Source organism: Pavona decussata, unplaced genomic scaffold (genome assembly GCF_977016875.1).
Source record: "Pavona decussata unplaced genomic scaffold, jaPavDecu1.1 SCAFFOLD_135, whole genome shotgun sequence".
Lineage (NCBI taxonomy): Eukaryota > Metazoa > Cnidaria > Anthozoa > Scleractinia > Agariciidae > Pavona > Pavona decussata.
In genome coordinates this window covers 841,614-853,348 of record NW_028145548.1, presented here as the reverse complement: position 1 = coordinate 853,348, position 11,735 = coordinate 841,614, and the positions used below count along the sequence as shown (strand labels likewise).

Here is an 11,735-nt window from a genome sequence, read left to right as displayed (position 1 = left end):
TACAAACGTTCACAATCTCACCACTTGCCATAAATTTTTTCTTAAAAATCTTCTAGTAAAATTGTGTTAATTTAACAATTAGATTATGAGCTGGAAATTTCTATCGCGTCACAGTAGTTGACTTCCACACGATAGAAATCGAGAGCGAATAATCTAACTTGTTTTAGTATAAATCTACCAGTCGTTTCTGTAAAACCTCTTCACAGACACTTCGAAACCCCGAGGAAGCGGCCGCCATTTTGTCCACAACCGCACACTGCCAGCAAGCAACTCATTCAGTACTAGCTACCTACAACAGAATAGCTAGTGAGTAGCGTAGCAAATAAAAGAACAGCATTCGTGATAGCACGCTAGTGGATTTATACTCAAAATGTATAGTAAATGGACGCTAACTTTGAGATTAAAAGATTGTGGAACTAGAAATACACATCTATCTTTCAGCCGTTTTTCAATGTCCGACAGGTTAGGGTCGCATTGTTGGCTGATCGTCGCCGTTGCATTAAGGACGGTTTCAGTTTACCAGTTTCAGACTGGAGCATCCTACGTGGCAGAGATGTGAACAAGAAAAAAAAAGAATAACACAAAACATCACCAACACAGCCACGAAACGCAGGCCACCACGAGGAGTAATTACTTGAGACAATTTCATTGCGGATCGAAAGGGCTCCCCGTGCGTTGTGTTACTTGGGGTTTCACTGAATGTTTGGCCAAGAAATCACCACTGGGCTACGCTAAAAGAAAGTTGCACATGATGCGGAGGGCGATAGCGGGTGCGTTACATGAAAATACGGGCGAGAAAATTTTCGCGCTAATGACGCCACTGGAGCAATGCCCTAACAACAGTTGCTTATAAAAAAAAAACCCTTCCTTTCTATTTGCAATAAAACTGTTGTGAAAGAGGAAGTAGTTTGATAAAGAGATGAAAAATGGAAATTATAAGAGTGGAAGCGATTACTATGAAATACATACCTTTAAATTACTTGCGACTTACGAAAGTAGCCGCGAAAATCCGAAAAAAAAGCGGAATCTTGGCCCCAAGGCAAGAGTATAAATAAACAACTCAAATTTGCATGCATGTTTAGGTGATTATAAGGTGACTTCTCCAGCATTGCTGCTATATTTTATCAGCAGGCCGAATTAAGAATTTATAATAACTATGGTCGTATGTAATGGAGTACAGAGTCATGATCAAGGAAAGCGCCAATACAAGTTTAAGAAATATCTCGTTCTTTAATCGTGCACAACCAAAACCTATCATCTTCCCTGTGGACAAGGCAAATTCACTGCAATTCTTTTTAACGATACAGTTATGAGACAACAATCTTGTGTGTTTAGGATAGTTTACTATAAAATGACTGAATCAATATAAGTTATGATAAATTTAACGTTAAGGGCCCTAGCCAGTAATTTACGTGAGGTACTGATTGCCCAAGATGTCCAACGAAAGTGTCGCAAACTAAGATGTTATGCCTCAAAGAGAGACTATAATGACTTTTTTTTTTCTTTTTACTTAAAACCGGTCCTTGTGATAAATAAATTAACAGTATCAGTATCCTTCTCCATAGAAAAACAAAACGGGTTTTAAACTTTTTCTCCAAAGTACCAAATATGGCTCTATAGTAGAGGTCATTGAAACGAAAAATTATTCCGCTTCCAGGGCTGAGGATTTATTGGTCATTCATTTTGTAGCCAAACAAGAAGCTTGTACCAGGCCTACAAAATTTGTGCAGCAAGCTTAAGATGGAGTGTGACCCGGAATAAGACTTTGGTAAATCCCCCCCCCCCCCCCCCCCCCAGTATGGTAAGTGCAATAGGCGGAGGAGTGAAAGCGAGTTCAACAGAAACAGATATGTAACTGAGGTTTTCTCTGCGCACCTGAGACCAGGAGCCTATCAAAGAGTTTCATGATTTGCTGTAATGTGCATGGTATCAAGTAACCTGTGACATGCTTATTTCTCAGTATTTTCTTACAACATCAACTTCAACGTTCTTATAAAAGGGTTCTTAACAAAAAAGGGTGCACGGGAGAACAAAGAGGCAGAACGAAAACAGAGACCTTTCCTGCATTTGTTCTCAAACTACTTTTTCCTCGAGCATGGCTCAATGATTGAAAGAAGCTACCAAAATGTGGACTAGCTAATAAGATCTTTGACTAGCAAATGTAGACGCGACATGCGCTCAGGAATGTTTAATATTGCCTGCATGAGGTTAGTCCTATTGCTGGCTCGGTGGCCTAATCAGATTCGTCCGGCAGAAGATGAAGATGTCGATAATGCATAGGATGCTGACCAGAATGCGCTTTTGCGGAATGAAGAAAATGTTTCAAGGAAACCAAGCTTTAATCTTTTTGATTTCATGTTTATTCAGTTTTCCCTTTACTCTACATTTCGTTACTATAGTTAATTAGTTCTCTGTTTTACTCGCTTGCTTCACTATAGTACCGTGTTAAAACTACTTCCTGTTTAGTGCAAAGAGAAATCACGCTGTTTTTAAATCACTAGTCAATCTTTTCTTCTGTAGAGTCGCCGATGCTGTGTTAAAAGCTTTGCATCCACTCGTCACTTGGTGCAAACAGCGCATGTCAACTCCCTTCCAGCGACATATGGAAGGCACGGGAGTGAGCCGCATACGCCTTCCACAGGGTAGAGCAAGGCGCCATCTTTGTTGGCGAAAGAACCACGAACATACTCGGGGTCACCATCAACACAAACGAATTCACGTGAATGCTTGTGGGCGTAATACTCAGTCATCAGGTACCCATGATACTCTTCGGTCCATCCAGATGGACAGTCATTCCGTGCGGGCATCATCAGCATTGAGCCACGTGACTTGACGAAGCACACAACGCAGGGTGCTTCATGGTCGTGAATGGTTCTCTGAAAAGGATCTCCACTGTACTGACTGACTTCATACTCAGTGCCGTATATTCGTCCTGAATATTGATGTCCATCTTTGTACTTGTCATACTTTGGATTGAGAGGAAGACAAAGGTAGTTCGTTCCGCCACCATAGTCAGTGTAATGTTCTCCACCCATTACGCCTGATAAAATTTGAGAAAATTATCATGACAAGACAGTAAGAAAGTTAGGGTCACTGGCATGTTCGAGAGACCAGAACTTCTCAGGTTAAACTAAGACCCGCTTCCTTGGATTAACTTTATTTATGGACGGTGCGTACTTTTGTTACTGCGCATACGTTCTGCGCGTCTCGAGATACTCGGGTTTCCTATGGGTGGTGCCTACTAATACAAGGATATTTTTGCGCGGTTTAAAACTATGTGGAGAAGGCAGAAACTAGCAGGAGCTTTCAGTATTCAAAAAGAAAATTGGGGGCAACCATGCATTTTCCAGAGATAATAAAGGTTCAATTTGAAAAGTAACGCCATACATTCTTTTGTATTTTACTGCTTTTTAGAATAATTGTTGCTTGTTTATCTCTAAAAAAATGCGTGGTTAGCCCCAATTTTCTTTTTGCCTTTCAATAGCCCTAGTTAAGATCTGCTTTTCCCACATAGTCATAAACGTTGAAAAAATACTTCGGTATTAGTAGGCATCGTCCTTAAACAGTGATTTTAGTATTGATCATCTCCAACAGCATCTCTTGTACAGATAATTAATTTAGTTAGATAATTAATTAGTTAACAAATTAATCTATTGTTGTTTAAAAACACGGCTCGACGGAAGAGCATCTAAATATGAATTGCTACCTTGTGCAAATAAAGTTTACCTACCTACCTACCTACTCAATCATTTTGAATCATCCTCTATTTAGAACAAACAATGACTCCTTTCGACCTTATTTAAAGCTCTGCATTTTGAGTGTAGGCATAAATGAAAGTTCGTACAGGAAACGACGCTACACTTTTGTCAGGTCACCAAATTTGAAGCCCATTGTTGTTGTAAAACGTTTCTCCTCTTCTTTTTCAAACAGCGAAGCAAAAATTATCATCAATTGCTAATCGCTTTACCTTTATAAACTATCTGAACACCACTAGGACATGTGGTCCTTCCCCAGCGAACATACCTCACCCCAGACTGCCCAGCTCCATCTTGTCCCTTTTCTCCTTTGGCTCCCTGAGGTCCCTGGACTCCAGTCCTACCAACAGCTCCCTGGTCTCCTTTAGGACCAGGTGGGCCTGGGAATGGTTTGTTGGTGCCAGGCTTCCCTGGTTCCCCTGAAAGCAAAACATGATCCTCAGCGCTTCTGTTTCTTAATGGTAGCTATTTTGGGCGAGGGGGGAGGGGGTTGTTTGTTTATTATCAGCCTAAGTTATTTGTTCCACCTATAAGATTGGAAGTTTGGAACGAACTGCAAAAATCATTTCCATTTGACATGGGAAGTTTTCAGAATTTCCACGCAACCGAAAATTTGGCTAAACGGAAAGTGCCCCAGATCTCAATGATTCTCTTTCATAAGTACCAACACATTTGATTATTTGATCATCTGAACACCAATTTGAAGGGGCTCCAGTCATCTACAGCCCGTAATCCCCTTCCCTACTCCTCTGTGGATGTACCACTATATTTCATACCCTGATATTTACATTGGCAAACATCTGAATTTGGGCCCATCCGCAGTAACATCACCAGGTGCATTTAGTAGACAACTGGCCTCGCGTTTTTTGAACATTCTACTTGCTGCTGCTACACCATGCTCACGAGAGCCAAAAACCTCGAAACAGCTGTCCACAGTTGCATTTTTTACTCTCGGTTTGGTCTCTAACAAGTCATTGTCGTGTTTTAAGGTTTTCTACGCAGTATTAACCTGGCTGTTATCTCAGCTAAATATAATATTATTTTGAGGACTTAAAAAAAATCCTTCAATTGTAAAATAGGAGACTCGTGTACCTTTTGGTCCAGTTTTTCCAGGGGGCCCAGGTGGTCCCATCCTTTCCTTTGCACCATTTTGGAGATGCTGTCCTGTTGTATGAAAAACACAACTGAAAAATGCCCGCCGCATTCATTCCCGAACTAAAATTTATTCGCTAAGGTGGTTCAATCTGCCATTTGAAGGTGATCACTGATGGTGGAAACGTCTGTCGCTACTTTCCATTGTAATAAATCAACAGAAAAGATCTTCAAAAAACTTTCTTCTCTATAGATTCGTCAGTTTACGATTTTTTTTCCAAGAAATATCTTGATTTTTTTGCCTTCTTCACTGTGACCTTACAGTGGAACGAAACCTCTTGGCATCTATTTCCCAATGACACGAAATAGCAAAGCAGACCTTCACGTGAAGTTTCTTATCCTTCACACAGCTCAGCGTTTTGTTTTGTCTTGTTTTTGTTGTTGTTGTTGCTGTTGTTTTTCTTTGTTTTTGTTGATGTTGTTGTTTTTTTTTTTTTCAAGCGCAATTTTGATCGTGGATCGGATTAAATGGAAAAAAGGCGGGAAGTACTATCTTTAAGATGAACCAGTCCAAATCGTAGGCAAATTGTAGATCGTATCACCTTATTAAGCTAAAAAAATTGAAAAGTAGTACGGTCAAATAAAGTTTCGTTCAAAATTTCGTCGCATACCAACCCAGAATGTAAGCCATAAGCGACGAGTAAGAATCACTTGATTTGAGTGGTAAACGCAGCAAGGTGTCGAGTCTGCAGAAAAATCATGAAAGGAAAAGGAATCCGTGAGATCAGAACTGAAATGTGTAACCTTATATTTTTGTCGGCAACCGGTATTGGAATAAAAGCTACTCAGTATTTCGCTCCAGTGGAAATGAAAAAAGTTGTAACATTTGAGTCTGTGGAACAGATTGGCAAATGGTAAATAAAACACTGTGTTGTCTTCTATGTTTGCCGAGATCGTTTTGTGGCCTTTTAAAGGAATACCTGTATACGTTTATACAGTATGGCATTTCGTTTCTGCTACAGTATCACGTAGCTGTCGCATTACATAGCGAGATAGAGAGATTATTACAAGCATTACATAGCTGTGGTGCTATTAATTCATCATGGTCTAAAAAGTGCATTCCAGCCCAGAAGTATGACAATAAGCAGTCATTTGATACTGGCTGTTATCATATTTTGTGTACACAACTGACATGGCACTAACTTTTGAATCTATGGATAGAATCCTGTCCAAATCATCAACGGTATGGCACACTAATGAAACCATTGGTCAAATTAATTCATTTTTACCTTCAAAGAAGGGTTACGCCTTGCTTGTCAAATGCAAAAGAATATTACTTGATTCTTTTCATTTTAGTTAACTTTGCACTCAAGTTGTAATCAACTTTTGAGTTACTCGATTAAAATATTAGCGTGATTTTTATAAATTTCAAACCTCTTCTCAAGTTCTTGAAATCGTTTGTCCATCAAGCTTGCACTTCTGTTGTGCCTGTGGAAAAAACAAATACGACTGTTAGGAAAATTTGTGTCCGGATTAGTTTTCTCAAACTCTGAATCGAAAAATTAAGTTATCACTCCCAACAGAAATTTAACATCGAGTGAATGAAACTTTAACAGTCATCCAGGTAACTTTTCTTTAACTCTTCTTCAGAAATGAGAAAAAAAAAATCCATGCACAACTATGCAAGTGCGTCTATTTTTCTTATTTTCATTCTTTTAGGGTAATTATTTGCATAACCCTACAAGGATTAATATAAGAAGGCTGGTAGATCGGATTGTTTAAAGAGCCGTTTTTCTTCAATTTAGTAGCACGCATGAAACTAGCTTTGAACCAAAATATCTATTGGTCGTCACAGTAAATCTAACTGACACTAATTTGGCAAGGGTGTAACGAGAATATTTAAGCGAAATACTTATAATGTTGCCTCCTGTGGTGGCAGGTCATTTCCTTCCCTTTTAAAGGAATATTTGTACAAGCCCACAAACTAAGATTGATATGTTTGGATGCTTTAGCTGAAAATTTAAGTTGCAGAAAGTTTTAGGAAACGGAATTTCATTTCCCGCGGAATTTTCTTCTTTTTTTTTTTTTCACTTTTTTTGTCCCTGTTTTTAACGACAAAAGGAATTATTTTTCTAATGTTACGAAATTTTGAGCTGACATTTTGTGGATGATAAAAAATGCAGATATTCTTTATGACTAAATCTGAATTTCTGAGGCGATTAAGGCCATCCAAACCGATATCCACCGAAATAAACCGTTTGGTAGCCATGATTTGTAATGATTTGCTGTCGTATTCTTTAGAGTGGGAATTGTTTCTCGAGCCGATGGATTACTCACTTATTTAGATATAATAATAAAATTAGAGGACGTCAGTTTCTTGGTGCGTCCCACGGTAGGTTACAATACGAAAATGTAAAAGTTTAGCAAGACGACGTTGTTTGCCACGAATTTTCACTTAAAAATCTTCTAGCAAAGTTATATTATACAAATATTCAGTACATGAATACTAATTTCGAGATGAATACACTGCGGAACTAGAAATGCACACCTATCTTCCATTGCCTCCAGTCGTTTTTCGATGACCGACAGAGTTGGGGTCGCATTATTCGCTGATCGTCGCTCTCGCTGCATTAAGAACTGTTTCAGTTTACCAGTATCAGCGCCATCAGCAGACACCCCATTCATTGAAGTTTTGTTCACCTTCGCTGCGCTCTTCGTCCAGAGCATCTTCCATGGCAAAGATGTGCGCAAGAATGGCACAACATATCACCAACACAGCCACGAAACGCAGGCCACCGCGAGGAGTAATTACGGCAGACAATTTCATCCCTGACCGAACGGGCTTTGAATCACTGCTTTGAGGTTAATGCCGAGAAAAACAAAATAACTTTCGTTCTCTGATCTCCAACAGAAGGAAGTTGTTATGTGTAGTTGATGTCAAAGGATGTAGGGCCATAGGCGGGAATTTTTTCGCGTTCAGTGACGTTGCACGGTTTGAACAATACAAAAATGTATAGTGAAAATTTTAATATCCATGAACCGTTGCTGGTAAATTTGCAATTTTTGTTTATTTTCTTTAACTTTACAAGCAGTTTGTAAGGGTACTCGACACAGTCACTAGCCACACTTGATCTTAAATTAATTCAACAGAAAAGTAGTAACACCGGGCCTTGGCGAGGTGCATTGACAGCGGCCTGAAGCGGTACAAATGATAAATGTTTTCAGATTCGTGCGATGAAACGTTCACGGAACAATTGTTACCTTCAACCTGTTAAGTCTATGCTGTTTAGGGAAGAATTATGAATCAATGCTGGGTCTTTTAACCGTAAAAAAAAAAATCAAACCCACGGATCGCGCCAAATCAGTTTATTTTCCGGCAGTCAAGGTTTGGCTCACATGCTGCGGCATTGCAGCGGGATTCGGGACACCGTCGACATCTTAAGAGCAGAATGCAACGAAGTATTATGTCCACGTAATCGTCTTCGCCGGCTGAATTTGTCTTATTAAGAACAACAAATAGCTCGACCCCTGTTATTTTAATCACACTCCATATTAAAGAGGGATCAGAATGTGGATTTCTGAGTGACTACACGGGCGGGATGGTAGGATTAGGAACAAACGGGTAAGGATGGGAGGAGGTTTCCTTCCCGCGGCTTTCTGCATCACATCATAGCATATTGTGTAACACGTTGAAAGCAAATAATGACGAAGTTTATGTTTGGTCGTTATTGTTCAACACAGACGAGACTTTTGACGTATTTGTATTGAGGTCGAAATAGCAGAACAGTATGCTAATCTTGCTAAAATATCGGAAGACAATCATTACGGGTTGGTATAGAGTATCTAGCTTAAATTTGTTGATAAGGAAAAGGTTAAGCATCCAAACGGTTGGAACAAAAGCAGGTACATTTTAAAAAAAGAACAACTGTTTGTAATCATGAAGGTAAATGAGCAACGTTTTCTTGTATAATCAGTCGACAATGAGGATACAATTTATACAACTGTACCGAGTAAACAAAGAACACTCAGGGCCATCCAACGGATCGTTTCGGTAAATTATCTGTTCGGAAGGCCCTTAATCTCCTACAATTTTCTAAAGGGAATTTTCACTTCCTACTTTCGTGATATGGGAAATTTAAGGCCTAGTGTCTTCGGATTGATCAAAATGCTGTTTTGAGTACCAAAAAAAGGACAGCTAAGATTTTCGGAAAGGAAATAAGACCTAAGGTTTTCGGGAAATGGACAAAAATGCCCTTCTAATTTCGAAAAGACTCAAGTTCCCCTAGAATGACCGAACAGATTAAAATATTATAGCGCTCCCCAAAATGAACCTTTAAAGCTTTAAAGCCTCTACAGACGTTGGGTGCCCCTGAAAGAAATCTATGATCACAATGGTTGCCAAAATCTTCAACCCCGGGCCTTTGACCGTGAAACACCGTGGAATTTGCTTTACAAATTAACAGTGGGTATGATGTTCTTGTTTGTGTTGTAATGTTGTAAACAGTATAAAGAGTAGAATTTTATTGATATTTTAGCAGATAAAAGTGACTATAACGTTATTCTGAATCTTGCGCCGTTAATTGTTGAAAACATCACCTGGACGATGCGACAATCGTAGGCTGAATAAAACCCTTCCTTTGGTGAAATTGTAAAATTGTGTTAGGAAATTATAATATCCAGGAATGATAATTTTAGGAGACATCAGTTTTCGAGATAATAATAAATAAACATTACTCGACGACGACAACTGGACCGGATTATGGTCGCGAAGTATCCTTAAAATGACTATCTACTTGAATGATCCCGGCGGGGGGAGGGAGGGGTGTACTTCTCGGAATTTTTGGTGGGGTGTGCGGCTCGGTTCTCCAAACCCTGACCTAATTTCACACCGAAATATGTCATTGTTTTGGTAGCTTTTTTCAGATTTGGCCTCTTCAATTCGTTTCAATTCGTTTGAATTCCAACTTTCAGAACTAGTTCCTAGAATTCGTACTCGTTTGCAGGCTTTTAGACTGTCAAAACGGCTCAAAAACCATCCCCTGTGGCAAGAAAGGATCAGATTTTTCATTTTTACTTTATCCTCTCTTGACTGTGTTGCCTCCCCGAGCCCGAAACGATAAAACACCATGAGCCCTGGAAAGACCTGTTTCTCTTCACAGTATCAGTATGTGGGCAAAGATCCAAAGGATGAGAACAATGATGTGCTAAGTTGGGTAACAGGGGAACCAACGGTTCATTTCGTTGGATGTCTGTTGGAATGGCCTTAATCGCCTTAGAAATCAGGACCTACATGTATAGCTATCTGTTCAAAATTTCGTAACAATGGCAAACAAATTCCTTTCGACTTCGAAGGGGGCAAATATGTCGTTAAAAATGCGAAAAATGTCAGCTAGCAATATTTTCGTAAAACAACCAACACTTAGTAAAGTTGGGGAATAATATTCCGTTTCCTAAAGCTTTCGAGAACTTACATTCTCATATAAAGCATCCGAACATAGCAATCTGTATTAGATTACATAATGCAAGTATGTAAAAGGGCACAAAACGATCCGGAGACACAGGAAGACTCACGGCTTAAAGGATTTCTTCGGGTGCCCGTGATCATAATCCTCAAAATTCTTATAACTAGCATTAAAGAAAATTTATGACACTCAGTAATGAGAAAAGATAGTTTGATCTTTGGACAAGTGCTGGGTTAGTTAGTAAGCGCCAATATATGTATAATAAATATTTGGTTCTTTGAGCGCGTAACCAAAAAATGTCATCTTTCGTGTGGGCGAGTATGTACGAAATCATTGTAATTCGTTTTAACGACACAGTTAGTTGTTTACAGTTTACTATATTCTCTTGGCCGACATAACCTTGTATATTTATGACAGTTTGCTACAAAATAATGGAGTGACAAATTTAATGAAGTTTAATGAAATAAAGGCCCCTTTCGATAATTTACATGAGCTACTGATTGGCCAAGACGTCAAACGGAAATGTCGCCAGCTAAGATTTTATGCTCGGCCCGAAGAGAGAACATTATTACTTCTTTTACCAATCCTTTTGATAAATAAATTACCAATATCAATATCTTGCTCGATAGAAAAGAGAAAAGAAGCTTTAATTTTTTTGTTCAATAGGAGTCAAAATATAGCCCGATAGTAGAGTTCATCGAAAGGAAACGTCATTTCTCTTGCAGGGCTGAGGATTTTAATTGTTGGTCATTCATTTTGTAGCCAAAAATGCAGCCTGTTCCAGGCTTACAAAATTTGACAGCAAGCTTAAGACGGAGTGTCACCGGAATAGGTCTTTGTCAATTTGAACTCTCGGTTTTTGGGGTTAATTGGACTGTATAGACTAAACTTCTACATTTTATGCTGCTCGTTTGAAAAACAATGGGTCAGTTTCGGAAATACCCTGAACAAGAAAAGCCGTACCCTTTAAAATATTGGAATCACTATATTTCCTTAACCACGTACGAAATCGACCTTGCTCTTTGGTCAAAATGAGCACGTTCTTAACTGACTGGGTACGTTCTTGGTGTTTTCTCACAATATTGGTTTACCCCACCCTCAACATTCTTATAAAAGGATAATTTTTAAAAAAAGACTGTGCGGGGAGAAGCGAAGAGGCCGAGCGGACACAGAGACATTTCCCGTTTTAGCTCTCAAACTATTTTTTCTCGAGCATGGCTCAAACATTGAATGAAGCTACCAAAAATGTCGACTGGTCAATGGGATCCTTGACCAGCAAATGAAGCCGCGACACTGAGGTGTGGAGTGAATAATATTGCCTGCATGAGTTTAGTGTTTTATTCCTGGCTCGGTGGCCTAATCAGATTAGACTGACAGAAGATTAAGGTATTAATTAATTATGCATGGAATGTATAATGCGGCTTTT

At 39.2% G+C, this 11,735-nt stretch overlaps 1 protein-coding gene across 1 annotated transcript; it reads right to left on the bottom strand.

Moving 5' to 3' along the window:
* Positions 1 to 2,558: 2,558 nt before the first annotated feature.
* On the bottom strand, positions 2,559 to 7,523 carry LOC146467527 (uncharacterized). The gene is made up of 6 exons (XM_085125758.1): positions 7,396 to 7,523; positions 6,282 to 6,335; positions 5,523 to 5,593; positions 4,848 to 4,919; positions 3,968 to 4,174; positions 2,559 to 3,040 (listed from the first exon to the last, which is right to left on the bottom strand). Exons 1-6 carry the CDS (start codon positions 7,476 to 7,478, stop codon positions 2,559 to 2,561), a joined length of 969 nt encoding a protein of 322 aa, XP_084981884.1. The 5' UTR covers positions 7,479 to 7,523.
* Between the last annotated feature and the right edge of the window lie 4,212 nt (positions 7,524 to 11,735).